Source organism: Thamnophis sirtalis, unplaced genomic scaffold (assembly GCF_051295495.1).
Source record: "Thamnophis sirtalis isolate CommonGarterSnake01/CBP01778 unplaced genomic scaffold, rThaSir2_p1.2 scaffold_5, whole genome shotgun sequence".
Taxonomy (NCBI): domain Eukaryota; kingdom Metazoa; phylum Chordata; class Lepidosauria; order Squamata; family Natricidae; genus Thamnophis; species Thamnophis sirtalis.
This window is the reverse complement of record NW_028261385.1, coordinates 107,828,360-107,849,561: the sequence shown is the minus strand read 5'-3', so window position 1 is coordinate 107,849,561 and position 21,202 is coordinate 107,828,360. Positions and strand designations below refer to the sequence as shown.

Genomic DNA, 21,202 nt, shown 5'->3' with positions numbered 1-21,202 from the left:
TGGGAAGATTTTTATGTAATTGTGCAGAAAACCTGGATCCAGACTATGGACAGATCATCTGAGAAAGCTTCTCAGATGGGCTATTAGGAATCAGTCCAATGGTAATTTAGAAATAAGAGTTTTTAAAATATATCTTCAGTCTTGATATAATTCTGATTTAAGAGCCATGTGGGGCACAGTGGTTTTGCCTATTAAACATGCTGTTTGTATCAAAACTAGGAATGAAATTGTCATGTAATTAGAATTTCCAAAGAGCATATATTGGAAGAATCTCAGGCAATTTCCCCCTTCATACTTCTACTGGTGGCCTCATCCATTGCCCAAACTAGATTTCCCTGAATAATAAGATTGTGATGAACATTGACAGAAGAAAAAACTCCCACATGACAATTTGTAAAATATCACCAATGCTAGCATGATAATTTCTTCCCAAAAGGAAGATTTCACTCTGAACTCTCAGCACAGATGCAACTATAAACCAAAAAAATGTGTTTGAAATCCACTACATTTCTTTCTGCATTGGATTGAAGAGGCAAGCTAAGTAAAGCTGAGGGTATTGGAACATTCAATAGGTATGTCCATGTGGGTCCATAAGCCATGTAGTTGGAACTAAATGGTCTTTGATCATCATAACTATCTTATTCTTTATAAATGCCAAGGAAGATAATACTGAGCATTACAGTATCACCTTTATTCTAAATTCAAAAGATTATTCTGCTATAAAAGAACCCATCAGAAATGGAATTCTGTCTCATGCCATTGCAGAATGTAGCTTCAACTGTTATAGTGATTTTCACCTTCACTCCATGCTATTCTAACAGAATTTTGGACATTGGAAGTTTGTGCATCCTTGCCAGTTCAACTCAAAGTCACTAAATGCTAACACTACAACAATGAGGACGGAAGGGGAGATTAAGTAGGCATTTCATCTTTTGGACAAATAGTTTAAGGCAATGATGGCTAACCTTTTTCCCATTGCGTGTGAAAAGTAGGGGGAGCATGGGGGAGTCATGTGCATGTGTGCCCTCCCCCTGCACATGCAACCTCCCCACATGCATGTGCGACCCCACCCTCCCACCCTCTTTTCGTGTACAATGGCATGGTGCACCCATTTTTCGCCCTTCCAGGCTCCAGAGGCTTTCTACAGTGCCATCTGTATTATACAAACTATATGCATGACTCATAGAAGAACAAATGTTTCTATTTTGAAAATTATTATTATTGATGAAATTCAGGTCCATGCGTTGCAGTGGTGGATTGCAGGCGGTACGCCCCGATACGGGTGTACCGGAGCCAGCTGGGAGCACTGGATACCATTCCGGTACGGTGCTCTGGAGGGCCCACCTACCCGCTGTCGCTTCTAACCGTCCTTTTACGTCTTCAGCACTTCTGCGCACATGCACAGCGCATGCAGCACCTGCACAACGCTCTGCTTAGCAGCTGTAGCATCGCAGAGGCTCGCAGAAGCGCCAAAACGCATGCGCACATGTCTACGTGGACGCTGGCAAGCCCGATCCAACCGTACTGGTTGGAATGGAATCCGCAATCCACCACTGATGGGTTGGTGCTATTCTCGTATATTACATACCTGTAGTCACAGAGAGAAATTATCCTCACTCTTCCTCCTTGAACAATTTACCACTCTGACATCGTTCGTATAGAAAAGAATCTCAGTTATCTGCAAACAACTCCATGGCATATCCCCAAACCACCCAAAAGCAAAATATTTTGATGTGTTATCCTGTGGCAGATACAAAATATAGACAAACCTGCAGAAGTCCATTCCAACATTCTTCAAAGCCACTGTGGTTGAATAAGTGCAGCCCTCCTTAAGAATGCCAAATGTCACCTTCGGTGGGATAAGAAGGAATCCTGACATTGTCTGGGAAGGTGCTGTGACAGAGCATGTGCGGACTTTGCCAGAAACAAGGTCTACATTCTTCACAAACAAGAGAGATTATTTAGGAAGGACAGACAGATCAAAAGCCATACATCTATTGATAAGAATAAAGGGTATTTATAGATTGATATTCTACTCATTCACAGCGGCTATTAATACTGCAATTCTGAAATGAAGTTTGGTATTCCGAATTCCCAATAGGCAAAATATAAAACAATTATTTTTGTCAATTGGAATGTAATATACCTTGAATTATAAGTGGATGTGCCCATGTGAAATCAATCATGTGAATAATTTAACATGTACAAAAATGTATAATATTTATTTCTGTTCTGTAGTATGGATTTGAACTTAAGGCATGAAAGTCTATTTAACCTTCAGTACACTCCTGGATGAGAAACAGAAATCTGTAATATAATTTTTGCTAAGGGTTTTATTTTTCTTTGGTAAAATTATATTGCATGGTTCCTTGGACACTCAATGCATATTGAGTATTATTCCATAATAATGGTGTTACTCTTACTTTTCAGCTGCCATCAAGCCTGTTTTAGTCTTACACAATCAGACAAACAGGTCTTACTAAATGATAAACTATGGTTAATTATCATTGGATCACATATGAGGCAGAAACCATCCAACAGCAGAAGGAAATGGTCACAGAGAAAGCAAAGATTTGAAATAAACTCCTTTGTTCCCAATCCGAGCTTCTTCTGTCTTTGTGGATGAGAGGGACAAAACTCCTTTTGTACTCAGTATATAAGCAGTTCAAAGGGAGGGTAGGAGGAAAAGTCTACTCCTAATCCGTTCCAATGCAGTCCCCAAAAACAAGCTGCACACCTTCCAGGATGACAGAGTGGATGGGGGTACAAGGTTGTCCATTTGCTGCAAACCCTTTGGCTACTGTTTAGTGACAGCTGGAAAAAACCAGCTAGCTACTCATGGTATGGAAGAAATCCAATACTCTTAGGTACTTGAGTTGCTATTCTATGTCTGTAACCTTTAAGTCTTGACTTGTTACATCTGATATCCTGATAGGGAAAGAAAGGAGTATACAGGTGGAGGGATAAGCTCGAATGCTTCTCTGTGACAGCTTTTCTAGTTTCCCTTAACCAAATGGTTGAACTAGTCATGAATTGCAGGTCGGATATGTTCTTGGATCAAGTTCAACCTTCAACTTCCTACCCAGCCAAAATACCACTCTGAGTTCCATCCGTTGGATTTTAAGTTCAACAATGTTGATATTGAATAAGTGCCAAAAAGGTGCTTCCCTGGATGGGGCTGTTTTAGGAGGACGATAATCATTCTAAAGCATTTATTTCTTATAAACACATTCTATATTTCCTCTAAATAACTCAAAAGTGATGTTCATGGTTCATGTCTCATGTGATCCTCACATTAACATCACTTTGAGATAGGTTGAGTTGAGGAAAAGGAATGTTTCTAATTCAACTAGCAAGCTCCATGAACAAACTAGGATTTGGGAATTTGTTCCGGTCCAATACTATCATCATTGCACTTCACCGGTAGGAAACCTCAACTGATGGCAGACTCTGCTGAAATTTCTAAAACTTGAGAAGTGGATAGAAAACATGGTGATGCATCTTTCATACCTCTTTTAAGCATGATCATCTTAACTAGAACCAAAAGGTTTCATGAAACAGAAACAATTCTAAATATAATGAAGGTAAAGTTAAGGAATTTTTTTAAAAAAAAGTAATTGTACTGTGGGAATTAAGTTACTTTTTGCCTTGGTACTGATCGTGGCTTGTTTCTTTGTATCAAAGCAGGCAATTTCACTTTCTCTTTTCTTGGGGATCCTGTAACATCCACAAGAAGTGGTTGAAGTTTTGGATGGACCTGGACTCGTGTTTCATTTCCTTCTGCACCTACTGAGAAGGAAAAGAGTTTTAAGACTACAGTATATGTCCAGGCCTAGGCTAATTCTACAATTCGCTGAAGAGGTTAGGGTACAATTAGAACCAAAGTGACAAAGGAGGATAAGATTGTTTGTAGTGATGTTCTCTGAGGTCACTTAGGAGAAAAAGAACCTGACTGGGGAAAAAAGAGAATTTTATTTGATAATCAATTGAAGGCCTTGAAGAAATAGTGATACTTTCAAAGGAAAGAGAGTGGCATCTATTTTCAGTGAGGAGAGGCTTGCAGAATTATGCAATTTTTCTAGGTTGAAGGCTTTTGAGTGGCATGCCAGAGATTTTGCAATACCAATAGCACTTAGATTTATATACTGCTTCATAGTGCTTTTACAGCCCTCTCTAAGCGGTTTACATATTATCCCCAACAATCTGAGTCCTCATTTTACCCACCTCAGAAGGATGGAAGGCTGAATCAATCTTGAGCCTAGTGAGATTTGAACTGCCAAACTGCAGCTAGCAGTCAGCTTAAGTAGCTGCAGTACTGCACTCTAACTACTGTGCCACCTTGTCTCATTTAAGTAACAAATTGTGCATGGTAGATGCATGCAGCAATTTTTAATACTTTGGGGATCAAAGGCCAGAGGTGAGTTGCCTGCATTTTTAAAGTTAGTTTTGGATCTCAAAATACTGCCAATACTGATTATAGTTAGTGGATATGTTATTTACTAAAAGATCTATTAATAACTGCTTTTTTCGAAGAGCCCTTTAGAATGGTTTACCGTTTGTAAGATGGGATGGATAGGTTTCAGCATAGTTTGAGGAAGAAATGGTGTTTAGAGGCAGTTCTTTGGAATGCTTACGTCTGACCAAGCCATCTCTGACACCTAAAACATAAATATAAATTCATCTGAAGCATTTCTATTTTGCTATTTATTTATTAAACAAATTTATATAACTGCCCAATTCACGCAGAGATAGATGGTTTACAGAATTTTCAAAATGCACCATGTAATAAAATCCCATTAAAAAGCCCCCATCCCTCACCCAGAGAAACAACAGCACAATCAAATCAGTCACTATGACACCTCACTGTGACCAACTCATCATGACCAACTCATCATGACCAATTCCCGTGGATAACTTGCCACGGGACAAGAGTTACACTAATATCAAAGAACTCATTAAAGAAAGAATGCAAAAGGAAGAACAAAATGAAATGTGTGAACAAAAATTTAAATATTTTTTACATTATTTTAAATAAATAAATTGAATTGTTGAATTGTCCTGTAGCGAATTGTTCTGTGGTGGGTTGGCTATAGCAAGTTGGTCATTGGCATGTTGGCCATGGCAAATTGGTGGCGACTTGGCTGTGGTGGGTTAGCCACGGCACGTCCCATTCTACTCTAGCTCATTTTTAGTCCATGGGCCTGGTGAAAAAGACTCTATTTTTAGGGTCTTTTGGAAAAGTAACAGGGAGGAGTTCATTCGAACTTAGATTCACTATTCGCTCTGAAAGGTTTATACATTATTTTACAGAAAAATAAAATAGAAAAAAGAATACGTAAAATAAATTTTAAAATGACAAAGCCTGCCCTTCTGCACATGGTTTGAAAATATATAATGTGAAAGTTCTTAATGTTTTATAAAGCTTTTATAAAGACCAGCTATAATGAAAGCAAATTATTTGCACGATATCCAGAACAGATGGTCCTGTTCTTTCTCATAGGGAAGTTAGTCACAAGGGGTGGAAAGGCCCCAGGCTAGTCCCTGGCTGTTCATGAGAGCAGCACCATATATTCTGTGTAATGAGGAAAATGTTATCTACGTCTTTAAAATTTCCTGTCCACTTGAAAGCACAGCATGCAAGAGAAATTCTTTGAGAGTTTGGTGACATTTTCACTGTAAAAAGGCAGGTGATTCAATTGCTATGTAACTCAAACGTTCCACTTTGATGATTCCAGTAATCCAGGGAACAGGATTGTGGGGGCAGGACTGCTAGTTGCAGCAGGTATTGATGGGACTGAAGGTGAAAGATTTAAGGGTTGCAAGGGAATGTCTTACAATTACAGAAACAGGCTATAAAGGATAATCATGGAATACAGTTTGGTAAGTTTTATGAAGAAAATTCCTAATTTATTTTCTTAGTATCCAATTACTTAGAACAATGAGATTTTTAAGAGGAAAGCATCCAATTAGCCTTACTTATTCCCTTATTCACTAAAGAATTTAAAATGAGATTGCAGGAGAGAAAAAGTGGAAACACAGAAAATATTGCAGGTATTTCTCTCTATCATGTTTTTTTTTAAATATACTTTTCAAACAAGTAGTCAGCTTTTCTAAATTAAGACTGGTAGCATAGAAGCCACTCTGAATCCGATAGACACATGCTGCAGATATCACTGTACAGAGAAGCTTTGCACCAAAGTAACTCAGTTTCTAAATTCAGGAAATTATGGATGATACATTTCAGGCTCAATCAAGTTTTTGTGATTTATTTATTCTGCATTATTTATGCATTATTTAAAATGTAAATTAAAATTGAAGAATTGAACTGAATAAGCTTCTTGGATGAGAAGCAAAACATTTTCAAAGAAAACAAAAAACTAAAAAGTCCAGCTGCCTTTTAGAAAAGCACCTTTAGGACAACTATGACCTAGATGATTGAGAATCTCCATAGACTGTAAATTAGAATATATATATTTGTGTATGTGAAATAACCAAATTTTTCAAGAGTTCTGTATTTTTTGATAAGATGTTACAAAGGTTTAGACACTGAAATTAAAAAAAATTAATTTATATTTATTGCTGACAATAAATACTGTGCAAAAGATTTACAAGTGCTTCATTGCCTACAAGAAAGCCTTTGATTCTGTTGCTCATGAGAAGCTATGGAGAGAAGCTATGGAGATGTACTAGCACATCTGCTCAAGTTGATTAAATCACTGCACAAATCAGAAAGCCATTGTGTGCATACCATATGGAGACATTGAATGGTTTAAGATAGAGAAAGGAGTGTGGCAAGATTGCATACTCTCTCTTATTCAACCTGTATGCCAAAATGACTGTGAAGAAGCTAGATCTTGAAGAATCAAAAATTGGGGTAAAGATTGGAGGTAGAAATATCATCAGTCTTTGATATGCTGATAACTCTTGTCTCAGAAACTAAAGTAGATCTGGAACATCTGATCAAGAAAATGAAAGAAAAAAATGGGAATTTTGGTCATTTTCTGAACATCAAAAAGACCAAACTCATGACCACTGGAGACAATATAGAAACTGATGGTGAAGAGATAGAATGCATGGAAAAATTCACTTTATTGGGATCACAGTTCACTCAAAGCAGTAAATGCATCCCAGAAATAAAATGTCAGGTTGAATCAGTTCACACAGCTATGAGGAATATGAGCTGAATATGGAAAAGCAAGGACATCAGCCTAGCAACCAAATGTGGTATAATCCATTCTATTGTATTCCCCGTAGCTGCCTGGTTGTGAAAGTTGGGCATTAACAAAGCAAGACAAGAAAAAAATGATTCATTTAAGTTGTGATAAAGGCTCCTGCATATTCCTTGGATAGCAAAGGTGACCAAGTACTGGAGTACATAACAGCAGATATGTCACTGGAAAGAGAAACTACAAAACTGCATTTCACTTATTTTGGTCATGTCATGTCGGGGAATTCACTGAAGAAAGCAATTACATTTGGAAGAATTAGCAGTAAAAGGAAAACAGGCCACCAAAGAATATGGTGGTTGGACGCCATCAGACTTGACACTAGCCAGTGCATAGAAGTAGTAGTGCAAGATAAAAAGAGGAGGTGAGAGCTGGCCCATAGAATCACCAAGTCAATGTCCATACCACTGAATGGATGACATCATCATCATCCATCATCATTATTATAGGTATAGGTATAGGTATAGGTATAGGTATAGGTAATTTTATTTGTATGCCGCCCTTTTCCCTGGGGGGACTCAGGGCGGCTCACAGTTCAGAGGGAAGGGAGGACAAACCAGATTAAACACATAAGACAATACATCGTTAAAAGCACAACATTCATACAATTCGGGTGGGGTTGAGGTCTTTAGCCCCAGGCCTGTCGGGACAGCCAGGTTTTAAGGGCTATGCGGAAGGTCTGGAGGGTGGTGAGGGTGTTTTTCAGTCCCACAATTCTGCAAAATACATCTGCAACAGCCTAAAGGCATTTTTTTCCATTTTTTCCCCTATCAATATGAATTACTGGTCTTTTTTCATATTACTTCTCAAGCATTTGTTATATGCTACCACCTTCAAAGTATCCAGCACCCAATAAATGCTGTAAATTCAGTATTACTTGCAGTTACTCCAGCAGTTTCATTTTCAGAAGATTCTGTAAATGTATCGAACAACGGTTCCTTTGTTTCTTTGTCTGGAAAAGGAGGGAGCATTCCTGAGAGAACGTCAACATCTGGAAACTTTAAGAGGAGAAAAGAATAAAAGAAGGAAATGCATTTTCTGATAAAAACACTGCTAAAACAAAATAATGGACTCATTTTGTACATTTAGAAGAACAAAAACAAGAGACTAACTTAATGGACCGCTTACATACTATGATCTGATTTTCTTTTTCTTTTTATCTGCTGGTCCTTGACCATATTTTAGTGATAAAAATTCTCCTAAAAATTGTGATATGGTTAGAAAACTGCAAATCCATAAATCAACACCATAAAATTTATTTTCATATTAAATATACACAAAACATAATAATTCAACTCCTTCTCTTCCCAGGATTTTTTTAAAAATATCTTTATTCAATTTGTGAAGAATCTTTATAAATATCCACCATGGCCTCAAACAGGGGGTCCCCAAACATAAGAAGGCATTAAAACTAGCTTAAGTATGCTAAAATATAGCTAAAATAAGAATCAAAGACTAAAATGATCCAGTGATATTTAAAGACAACATAGAATAAACATGTACATGTAAGACCATGGCCCAGGACAGCTGGCAATTTTGTGCTCCACCTTTTTAGTACTTAAAATCTTTTTAGACTCCAAAATATTTGACAGTAGAGTTCTTCTGTTGGTTCATGGAGATAGCTAGCCTATACCAGAGGTGGGATCCTATTGGTACGGTACAGTTCAGCCGAATAGGTAGCAACTCTGGCAGACATGTGACCATACCGGTTCTATCCTCGGCGACGCCATCTTGGTTTTCTGTTCTGCACATGCGCAGAACAATCTTCACTGAAAAAATGTATTTTTTTCCTTTTTAAATGTTGTGCGCATGAGCAGACCATTTTAACTGCAAATGCTCCACCCACCCGCCCCACCAAGTCACTCCTCATGTCCCGGGTGGCTTCCCTGCCTAAGCTGCCTTGGCTGCCTAAGCTGTCACGTGGTGCCTGCTCTGTGCCCCAATTGAGCTGCCTCCACCTCCTACAGGTAAGCCTTGCTAGCCCCCCCCAGAGCTTGCTGCGCCCCCCCAGGGTCACAAACTTATCTTCCCCCACCCTTTCCAGGATCCCCACGAGCCCCATTTTGACTCCAAGGAGGCTTCAGGGAGGCTGCTAAAATAGAGCAGGGGGAGGGGGCTAGCAAGCCTCCCTGCAATCCCCTGGGAACAAAAGAGAGGAGGGGGCTTCAAGGGAGAAATAAATAAATAAATCCTCACTGTTTGAGGATCCGCAAGTGCATGGAGCAGAGGTCTTCAAAATTGGCAACTTTAAGACTTGTGGACTTCAACTTCCAGAATCCAGCTCCGCTGGCTGGAGAATTCTGGGAGTTGAAGTCCAAAAGTCTTAAAGTTGCCAAATTTAAAGACCACTAGCATGGAGCTTGAGTTGAGAGCTTATTGAAATTGCGGCTAGCTAACCTTGCTCAAGCTAAGCTAATCAACAGTGAAGCTCTAAGCATTCCAGATGATCAATGGCGTGTTCTCAGTTTCAAAACGTCTGGCTTTTCTTTCTCCTACAAAAGACCACCTGGGGTTCTTCACAGGAAGAGAGGAATGGAGGAAATAAGGAAAGAAAGAAGGAGAGAGAGGGAGGGAGGGAGAGGAGAAAAAGAGAAGGGAAAGTGAATAGATATGGATGGATGGATAGAAGGAGGGAGGGAGAGAGAGAGAGAAAAAGGAGAGGAAGGAAGAATCACAAACCTGGCACTAGACACAGGTTCAGAGGATGCTTTGAAACAACACAGCAATCCAGGGCTGGAAGGGACCTCAGAGGTCATCTAGTTCAATCCCCTGCTCCAGCAGGAGACCTTATATTACCTTGGTTATTTTAGTGCCTCTAACACAGAGAAATTTCCAGAAATCCCCAGGCATTGCCAACCTCTCCCCCTTAGTAAACTAGAACAACAACTTCATGCAGTATTAAAAAAAGAAAAGAAAAGGGGGCTGCTGTGTATTGTTTAATGGACTGCTAAATTGGCAAAATGGACAGCTAAATTGACCACGGCCACCCAGTCATATGGCCAAGCCACTCCCACCCAGTCACATGACCACCAAGCCATTCCCACTCGGTCACATGACTGCCATGCCACGCCCACAAAATAAGCCACGCCCACAGAACTGGTAGTAAAATTTTTGAAACCCACCACTGCCTGTAACTCTTCCAGTTTGCTGGTATTCTAGACCGTTTTGTAGGTCAATGGCTAAGTCACCATAAGTCATATCCAACTTTTGGTGACAGCTTCTTTACAGAAAGGTTTCCTTGAACTAATCTAACCTGACCCATCTTTCACAACTTGCTCACCTCTTTTTGAAGAAACTGCATTCCAAATTCAGACTTGAAATAGGGAGGGATCATTTTGTATCTCATCCTCATAAGACAATTCTTTCCATCCTCAATTTCCTGCCTGAAGAATTTTTAAATGGGAGGAAAACAGAAATATCTATAGCAATATAATTTATAATTTGTTCAGGGATTATTAATGCATATTATTGGTTCAAAACAGACAACTTAGATGCTTTAATGGATCTTTATTATTTTCTCAATTTTGCTAAAATTAATAAAGGGAAAGAACTACTGAATAAGCCTTGTATGCATGCATATATTTGTAAAGTTTATTCTGTTTATATAATAGAGAATTCTTATCATTCCACTCTGGAAGACAGTAAGTTTTAAAAAATACTGATTCACAAAGAGCTGAAAGACTGACGAACTGTTTGCATTTTTCAGGTATGATTCTCTTTCTCACTTATAGAAAAATAATTTTCAGTTGCAATGATATGCTTTTTTTTCTGGCAGCACATTACTGAAAATTAAATGAATAAAAAAGACATTTCACAGAATTTCCCAATTTATACTAGAAATTGCTGTCTGATTTAAAATCTTCAAACTTCAGAAAACTGCCCTCCCCCATACCTTCTGTTTGTGGCTTCTAAATCCTATCCTAAAACTAATGCACTGTTACCTGGTCTGTGCTAATTTAGTCTGCCAGACAGAAAACTTCATAGGCTCGTCGTGGCTGCATAAGGGAAAATGAAACATTTCATAAAATTCAGAGTTATTTAGAAAGCATTCTACTTGATTTTAAATATGACATGACATATGGCTCCATTTCATACAGTAAAATCCAATCATATGTTTCTATTTCAAGGCACCTGGGATAATCTCATAGCAGCCATACTAGAAGCAGTTAGATGTTAGTTTCCTTAGATATCGCATTATAACATCTTTTGTGACTCTGTTTTCACCAACATAACAGCCAAAATATCTTAAAGTATTAATCAATAAAGAACGAGGTGTACAACAAGGCAATAAAATATCACCTATCACTCGACAAAATATCACTCGACAAAAGATGGAATAAAAATCAATGGCACCTTTTAAAATCACTTAAGATTTGCAAATTATGATGTCCTCTTCTCACAAGACCAAGAAGATCTAACAAGACACCTGCTGCACAAAGCAGAAGAACCATTTGGCTTAAAAATAAACCTGAAAAAGAGCTAGCAAAATTCACGAAAGAAAAAAAAGGTTTTATAGAAGAACTAGATGTAGTAGATAACTACATAAACCTTGGCCAATGGATCTCAATGGAAGGTGGTACAATAAAGGAAATTGAATGGCGTGTTAAATGTGGTTAGCAGGCATTTGGCAAGCTAAGCCTAATTTTCAAAAACAACCTCCCTCTATGCTTGAAGAAAGAAGTTTTTGATTAGTGTGTGTTACTTGCTCTAACATATGCCGGTGAAACATGGAGCCTAATCTCACAATCAAGACAAAAGTTACGAATGATGCAAAGAGCTACGGAAATACTTGGCATTACAAGACAAGATAGAAAGACCTGCACCTGCATTAGAAAACAAACAAAAGTATATGATATCATCAGGAGAGTATAAGAATTGAAATGGAAATGGGCTGGTCACATAGCAAGAAGAGCTGATGGCAGGTGGAACAAGGGAGTCATCGAATGGATCCCACTTGATAAAAAGCATTCACGAGAGAGACCTAAAACAAGATGGATTGACGACATCAGCAAGTATTGTCGGCCTAATTGGCAAAAGAAACTCAGGACTGCATTGGTTGGAAACTTGCAGAAGAGGCCTCCATCTTGCAGTGGATGGACAATGGCTAAAATGATGATGATGATGATGATGATGATGATGATGATGATGATGATGATGATGATGATGATGATGATATTGAAGTAATCTGAGTGTTTCAGTTTCCAATAGAGATACCAAGATACCAGATATCAAGAGAAGAGAGTTCAGTTAATTAACAACACCAGAAAACTCTTCAAAGAATTCCTTTATTAACCTCATGTTTTATAAAATACTACAGTACAATATTAATTATGTATTTTTACCAAATTTATTTCTGCTCTGCAAGACATACTGTGATGGAATGTATCCCAGAAACACAGGAGGTTTGCAGGAAGAGGCTGAAGGCAGACGCCCCTAGCGATTCACAGACTACATCTAGTAGTTATGCAGGTGGTTGCTTTAGTCTGGCAAGATTAATGTCAGGCCCAATCAAGAATGACACATTTGGTTATTTCTGAATAGTCGTATTTTATTGTGTTCACTTATAGACAGAAATCTTGGCAAACTAAAGCAATTGCCAGCATAACTATTAGATACACTGTGAATTTACTAGTTTAACGTAGTTGGAAGGGACCTTGCAGGTCATCTAGTCCAATCCCCTGCCCAAGCAGGAGACCATACATCTGCCTCCTCCTAGGATCGAACTCACAACCTCCTGATTGTGAGGTGAGAGCTCCACCTCTAGGCTAGGGGTGAGTCCACCTTCATCCTCTGCATTCCAGGCTCTGCTGTCTCTTTGCTCTCTGGGAAAGAGCTCTCCCTACTGTGACTCTACACTACAATTCAACACACACATCCAGGCATACGATACTAAGAAAACCATTGCTATAACTTTTGGAATTGTTTCTTGCACCAAATTCTCTTACCTCATCCTCATCATTTTCCAATATTCATCCGTTTGCTTTGAGAATGCTTCCTGTGATGAACTTGGCACCTCTGATATCATTGCCTGCTCATACAGTACAGAAATTGGAGCTGCAAATTCATGGGGGGAAAAAAAACTAATCTTAGATTTGTTGTTGTTTTTCATTAGAAATCTGTATTCATTGCTTTTAGTGAATAGTCCTGGCTCTACCCCATCCATTTTCCAAATGGAATGGGACAGCTCAGCACCGCCAACGTGCCAAGGCCATGTCACCAGGGGCATCTCTGAGCTGCCATCTTAGTGCGGGACATTGTCATGGGGAACTCATTATGGAATAATTTGATGAGCCTCCTGTGGCAGCTCCCTTTGTGGGGGAGGGGCGCTGTAACATTTTACAAAGGCAAGGAAACCTTTGGAGAAGGGAGGTGAACTTCCCCCTGCAAAAGGTGGGCTAAACAGGAGTCATTGACAGTTGCCAGACAACTGTCACCATCCCTGATTGCCCCTCTCCTCATCTGGGAGCCATCAGGGTCCAGCACAGTATGACAAAGGAGAAGTCCGCAATGCCGAGATTGGCACAGAGACACACTCCAGCGTGGATCCGCGGGGAAAAAGGAATGAGCAGGATGTGCTTCTTGAGCATGGACAACACCAAGGCAGGGAGGATGTGATTTTTCGTACACTGACAGCACAACACCAAGACTGATACAGACACCACTCTCTCATGAGAAAAAAGGAATGGACAGGACATGCCCTCATGTGTCGGCAGCACAGCACAGAGACTGGCACAGAGGCCACCATCCCGCAAGGGCCCATGGGAAAAAAGGAACTGCCGAATGTGGCCTGGGCGGAAGGCCTCCTCAACTGGTGTGTAGCAAATGGGATGTGGTGCTGCAGAAGAGGTATCAAGTTGAGTTGATACCAACAGTGAGTTTTCCATGGTGATTTGTTCCATTCCGAAGTGGCCACGACAACATGTCTGTAGCAAGTGGCAGTGCCGAGATGTCATAGAGTCTTCACAAAACAATGTGTTCATGGGAATTTTGGTGTACGAAGAAGTTCCAATTAGGATATGGGTATCAATGGCACCCAGACATGGCAGTCGTTTCTCAAACAGGGAACATATGGGAAACATTGGTCATTTTCCATATGAATATCTTTAATTTAGCTCCTGCTATCTAAATACTGCTAAAACTCTCATTCCTATAACTTTAACTAGGAGACAGTTCATCATAGGACAACAATTTTTGATTCAACGTACCTCAAACAGATTAACTTACAGAATGCATCCAAAATCTGGGACCAATGACCAATGACTCCCGTGGCAAATTTTATATAACATTTTATGACATAACCATTACCATAAAATAGTTTAGGATGTAATACAAAATGTCACGAAACACTTCTTGTGTTAATGTTTAACTGTGCTATATAGTTCAAATCTGAGCTATTTTCAAGATAAATATATCACTGGATGTATCCCAACTTTTCTACAGAATGTAGTACATTACAAATTCTGTCATTTTTAAAAAAGTATTAAGGAACATGGTAAGAAAGTATCTCAAATGCTTCTCGATTTCAAGAAAAAGCTCACATTATGAAAATCCTGGTTTTAAATATGTTAGGACCCATGAAACTCACTTTCCAAAGAGATTGACTTTCTATACTTTGAAATGCCAAATTAAAATTAAAACTTATCCCAGAATTTTTAATAAATCTACTGCAAATTTCAAAGCTGAACATTTACAAGATTTCCTGAATGATTTCCAAGATTCTCATTTGTAAATAATTGTTAATAATTCTATATCCTTTTTGAATGACACATAATATTAGAATTTGAAAAAGACTAAGAAAATGGAGGGAAATATTATCCAAAATATGAATAATCATTCACTCCAGAAGGGAAGATTTAAAAACTTAGAACGTTAAAATCTTACCTCTACTGCAAAAGTCTGAGGATTCTTCAAGACTGGGGAAAGACTGCAATAAACATAAATAGAGATCTCTTGAGTCTGTTCATATAAATTGATTATGGGACAAATTGGAAAGTTTATTTTTTGCTAGACATCTGATGGCACAATAAAATGTTGCATGATAATGCCTACAGTATATCCAACTAGGCTTGAAAACCAAGTCAGTTTTCCCCCCACTACTTGCCAGGTGGTCAAAAAAGGGATTATTTTAGTTATCTTGCTATTTAATTATTATGTCAATGATATGGTAGAGAGAATGGCTTTGTGAGTTAGAAGGACAATCTCTAAATTTGATAAATAAATAAAATGAATAAAACTGAATAAATTAAAACCTTTAAATACGTTGCAATGAAATGTTTCCATACTATAGGCACTTGTAGACAATGTCAATAATTAAAAGGTTCTAAGAAATACAATAAAAAGTGGTATGTACCAGGTAGACTAAAAGCTTTTGAGGTCAAAGTAATAATGAACTTATCTTATGGCTTCTACCTGCATGTAATATGTAAGGATCAAGAGTCATTATAAGTCATTACAAATAAGCACATAGTCATTAGAACATGTTTAACCAGGATTTCTAAGTCTTCAACTAAGCACAGAATGGCATTAAATGAAATTTGAGTACAAATTGGGCATACTGTACATTACCTATTGGCCTAAGTTTTTAAAATTCAAGTCATTTGGTTGTTGTTAGATAAATTCTAGTTTTCTTGGTGGAAATAACTTAGATACTGTGGATTTAGACATAATGCACTGATCCCACAATCAACAGATGCTCCCACCCCTCCAAATTATATAAACGGAGCTGGATGAATGGAAGATCATCTGGAAGCACCATATGACTGTATGACAGATAGAAACAATTCTGAGACTTCCAGATGAAAATGTCAGTTGGTCTTACCTGAACTGCATTTCTCAAAGATCCTGTGGGAGGAGTCATTGATGGGTTATTCTCACGTCCAATCTGCCTAGAGTCTGAGGTTAAAGTTGAAGCCACTCCCCTGTACTTCCTCTTCCTGACTCCAGTTTAATCAAAGGTCAGTATTCCACAGATGAATCTGGGAAGGAAAGATAAGGAAAAACGACAGCCCACCCAGAACCCAACTGACCAACAGCTAACAAATCAGACTCAGGCCCTCCTCACGCTAGCACCCTAACTAGGATGGGAAGTGACTCCTCCTAGAGGACCTTTGAGAAATGCAGTTCAGGTAACATTCAACTGACATTCTCCAAAGTAACCTGTGGGAGGAGTCATTGATGGAATATACCAAAGCTAGATGTCCCTGGGAGGGAATCAGATGCCTGAGCCCTTGAGTGTTCAGCACTCCCTGTAGAACTCTCTGACCGAAGGAAGCCTCTGCCGAAGCATAAGCATCCAACCAGTAGTGCCTGATGAAAGGCGAAGGGGAAGCCCAGGCCACCACTCTATAAATATCCTCTATAGGTGCCTGGGTTGACCAGGCCGCCAACATGGCCACACTTCTGGTGGAGTGGGCCGTCTGGCACCAGAAGGCTGCATGCCTTATATGCCCTGGTGATAGCTAATCTAATCCACCTACCAATGGTTGAGGGATACACCCTAGCCCTGAGGGTAGAAGGCTGGAAAGAGTCGAACAACACCTCAGACTTCCAAAAAGGAGAGGTACGTTTCAGATAGATACGCAATGCCCTCCTCACATCAGGCACATTCCCTCTCACTAGAAGGCACCGGACAGAAGTCCGAAAGAACCACCTCCTGTGCCCTATGGAAGGGCAAATTAATTTTGGGCAAAAATGAAGGGTCAAGTCTGAGAACGACCCTGTTTTCATGAAAGCTGCACCGATCCACCCTTGATGACAGCACATTGATTTCAGAAATGTGCCTAGCAGACGTAATGCCCACCAGGAACACCACCTTAAGAGTGAGGAACTGAAGGCTCATTGTCCTCAATGGCTCAAAGGGAGCTCCAGTCAGTGCCTGCAGGACGGTAGACAAGTCCCAGGTAGGAAAATGATGAACCACACAGGGTTAGTTAGTTCAGCTCTCCTATCCTCTGCCTTGAGGTTGTTGGTGATGTCGCCCACCACGAGGGATGAAGAGGACGCCAGAGCCGCCATGGACGTATCCATCATCGGAATCTGTAAACCTGGGAGAAACTGGGATCAAGGTTGTAAAAACAACGATCATTGCCCCCCGGAGTGGGAAAGGCCCCAGGCTTCACCCATTGGGACTTGAGCACCTCAATAAAATTGGTGGAGTTGGAATATCTTCCTTCTCCACTGGCAGCTTGTGGAACGGGCCCTTTGGCTTGCTACCCGATAGCCGGGGTCTCCACAGCAGTGGGAACACTCCCCAGGTCAGCAATGGCCTTTGCCTTGCAAAGAAGGGAACCAAACTGAGAGGAGGGAAAAAGACCTGTGACCACTGATGCCTCTGGAACAGGATCCTCATCTTCAGAGAAGTCAACCTCCTATTGACCTTCCTCATCTAAGACAGACCCTTCAGTAGTCATAGAAGGGGAGCCCGGTCGTTGCTCCTGAGCAGTCAAGGTTCCGAGTTGGGTTGGATGACCTCTTGGGTGTATCACAAGAGGAACTTTGCCTAGAAGAGCTGGATTTCTGCTGCAATCCTGCAGCAATACCCTGAGTAATAGCCTGGGCAATGATATGCTGAAAACTCTCTGGGAGATCTGGGAATGCTAGGGAAAGAGTGGGAGGCCCCAATTGCGGCCCTGATTTGACTGATTGAGGGGCAAGCTGGGCTCTGCACACTCCTGCAGCCTGCGGGTCAAACGGAACCCTCTGCCGGGCCCCTGGATGCTCAGGCAGGAGAGGGGAGGACATGGAGAACCCTCCCCTGGATGATCCTCGAGATCTAGGAGGGGGACTCAGCAACAGGTGTAAGCCTATTGGGCGAACGTGTTGAGAGGGCGAAGAGTTGATACTATCTCTAGCCCTTCTCAAGGAAGCCTTGGTGGTAACTCTATCAGACCTCTTGTGGGTACCCCCTTTGCTGGATGACTTTGATGTGCTCTTCCTTCCCGAGGTCTTCTCTCTGGCTGCAGTAGAAACCCTGGAAGTCTCTTCGCAAGGATCGGAAGTCTCAGGGAATTCCGGAGCAGCCGCCCCCGGTCGCCTCGTGGCGTCTGCCATCTTGGCCAGCTCCCCCGATTCTGCAAGCTACTTGTAGCTCTGAAGCGCCTCTGTGGCCTCCTCCTTGCCCCCAAACATGCTAGGGCTCTGCCTAGTGACCATGTTGAGCTCCGTGCCTCTGTGCACGTGGCCCCAAAATGGCGGCGCCAATCCGCTCCTCGATTGCACCATTGATCCGCAGCTCAAAAAGCCAATTGCCAACAAAGCAGCAGGAGGCTGTTCCCCAATTCACCGAGGAGGTTGCCTCTCCCGTGCCCCTCCAGCACTCACCACGGCCTGAATCAGCGCTAGAGGCGGCTGCAAGGAGTGCCGATGGTGCACTGCAGCCATATGTGTCTTCCTGGAAGCCTGCACCTCTCCAAAATGGCAGCTGCAGATCACGCAGCCCAAAGCCTCTAGGAGCTTTGCCTCAGCAAGCACCTCCAGCAAACCGGCAGAGCTCCAGCAACCCCCAATGGAATGCGATGTGCTTCCTGGCACGCAGCTTCGGAAGTCCCTCCAATGACTGCCAGTGGTCTTGGAGGTTCAAACACTCCTGCCAAAGCCCAGCTCTTGCCCACCACACCCACTCTCAGGGAAGACAAGAGGGAGGAGGTGGGGAAGTCAAGGACGGAAAATTCTCACAAGAAAAAAACAACAAAAACCACAGGAGCCAAGCAAAAACAATCCCTCTGAGACTGAGATTAAATTGGAGCCAGGAAGAGGAAGTAGAGGGGAGTGACCTCAGTCTCTAGGCAGATTGGACATGAGAATAACCCATCAATGACTCCTCCCACAGGTCACTTTGGAGAATATGGGAAGCACTGCAGTTTAATCAGCGCAACATAAAAATAGACAAAAATGAACTCAAAAGTGACATGATTGATAAATCACTGCACAATGTTATGTTTCTCTTTTGTAAAAATGAAGCAAGATAATTGTGCAATATGAAATCTTCAGTTAAAGAAAATATAACTTTACCTATAGTTACCTTGGCTTTTAATTTTTTTAATTTTTTAATTTTTTTTAATTTTTTTAAAATTAATCTTTCTTTCTCCAGGTGTAGGATATAGCCTCAGTGAAATGTGAATAAAAACTAATGCAACCTCCTGAATTGTTGGACATAGATCCAAGTGATTATTGGAACAATGGAACAATAGTTTGAATCCTTCTCAAACTCTAAAGATTCATAGGACAATAAACCAGAGGTGGGTTGCTAATTTTTTTACTACCGGTTCGGGTGTGCTCTTGCATGAGCACGATTCTTCTGCACATGTGCAAAAGCTTTTGCGCATGCGCAGAAGCATCTGGGTGGGTGGGTGAGCCTCCCGCCACTGCTATTACCGGTTCAGGCAATCCAGGCCAAACTGGCAGCAACCCACCTCTGCAATAAACCCATAGTACTATAATAAGTATCTGCAAAAAATTGTTTATGTCTTCCTTAAATTTTCATAGCCGAAAAGCCCCAGGTTTGGGAGATTTTGGAAGCCTAAAGAGGATGTAATTTATCATAGCAAATAATTTTATGAAGGTCTCAAATTTTGCCTAGCTGAAGGATACTGAAGCAATATATAATAAGACTGCTCAGGGATCTATGGAGCAAAAACATTAAAAGATTTCTTCAAATCTATGGAACATATATTTGCTTGGAAGATTAAATTTCTGTTTAATCATTAAATTTGTTACTACATTTAGCATCCATTACTGCCCTACTGCATTTCTGATTATTTCATTGACAATTGAACAAGCTTGTTTTCATTTCATTCTCTGCAACTTTTGCTCTGAAATTTTGCCAGTGCCATGTCTGTAATTTACATCTTCATGTAAGTTGCTTTAAAAAAAAATCACACAGAAAGCTTAAAAAAGGAATCATTCCTCTTCCATAAAAACAATTATTTATTTCCTTTTGAAATTTGTTTTAATTAACTAAGGCCATTTTACAGATGTGTATCAGTTTCACAAAAGCATTCCCACTTCCCAAGAATAAGAATATTTTATTTGTTCATTATGATGTGTTTTTTCATGGGTCTACCCATGAAACATTTAAGACAGTTGAATACTTCTGCAGCATTCACCATATATAAATACTAGTTCTATAAGAAGAGCTGCTATTATTAGTTATTGATGATGATGATGATGATGATGATGATGATGATGATGATGATGATGATATGATCTTAATCTTAAATTGGAAGGATGGAAACTCTGAAATATTAGTGCTATCTGTAATTTTAGTATGTTGTTGAGAAATAAAGAAGTATTTGCAATTCTCTGACATAGAAACTCATAATTTAGAGATTTCTATAAAAAGCCAGCATCAATATGTGCATAATTTGTATATAATTTTTAAAGAATATTAATCTATGATTAGGTAATTTTTTTTCTTGTACTATGTACTTAGAAATAGAACAGCAAATCAGAATTAAGCATAATTCAGTTATGTATGTATGTATGTATGTATGTATGTATGTATGTATGTATGTATGTATGTGTATGGTTGTTATGATTGTTCTTTTTTGTATAAGTGCATAAACCTTGATAATTTAAATTATTTAAGAATGAGTAAGGAGCCAAAATTCAATTGCAGACAGCTTTCATTTCACAAGAGGCTGGGCTGACTGTTTTCTTATGGTGAGGAGATGGCTTTGGTGGGATTGTGAAAAGGTTTTCTGCTTAAAAAAACTCTGGCCTCAAAATATCATGCTTCAAACTCTAAATTACTGTTTGAAAAAGATAGAAACCTGACTGACAATCCAATGGGCTTATTAGCCCAGTTTCTGGACTAACTAATAAGCCATGGTATAATTATCTCCTAATGTTTCACCAGCAACTCTTGCGGCCATCTTCAGAGGTGATTGTGTCTGAGTTGACACTGGGCATGAAAACCTGAACCCACTTATTGAAAGTATTGTAAAACTTTCCAATGATCAAACAAATAATCTGCACTC

At 40.0% G+C, this 21,202-nt stretch overlaps 1 protein-coding gene across 7 annotated transcripts in view; it reads right to left on the bottom strand.

Moving 5' to 3' along the window:
• SPAG17 (sperm associated antigen 17) overlaps positions 1–21,202 on the bottom strand; it is a 126,986-nt gene that overhangs the window by 10,279 nt on the left and 95,505 nt on the right. For 5 of the 7 annotated variants that reach the window (XM_087716467.1, XM_087716470.1, XM_087716472.1 and 2 more), the window contains 8 exons: positions 15,108–15,150; positions 13,172–13,280; positions 11,168–11,221; positions 10,507–10,609; positions 8,104–8,224; positions 4,554–4,658; positions 3,641–3,789; positions 1,770–1,939 (listed from right to left, as the gene is read on the bottom strand). In XM_087716467.1, coding sequence (XP_087572593.1) covers positions 1,770–1,939; positions 3,641–3,789; positions 4,554–4,658; positions 8,104–8,224; positions 10,507–10,609; positions 11,168–11,221; positions 13,172–13,280; positions 15,108–15,150 — 854 coding nt within the window. The remainder of the gene's footprint in view (positions 1–1,769; positions 1,940–3,640; positions 3,790–4,553; positions 4,659–8,103; positions 8,225–10,506; positions 10,610–11,167; positions 11,222–13,171; positions 13,281–15,107; positions 15,151–21,202) is intronic. The other 2 variants (XM_087716468.1, XM_087716469.1) reach the window with 2 other exon arrangements.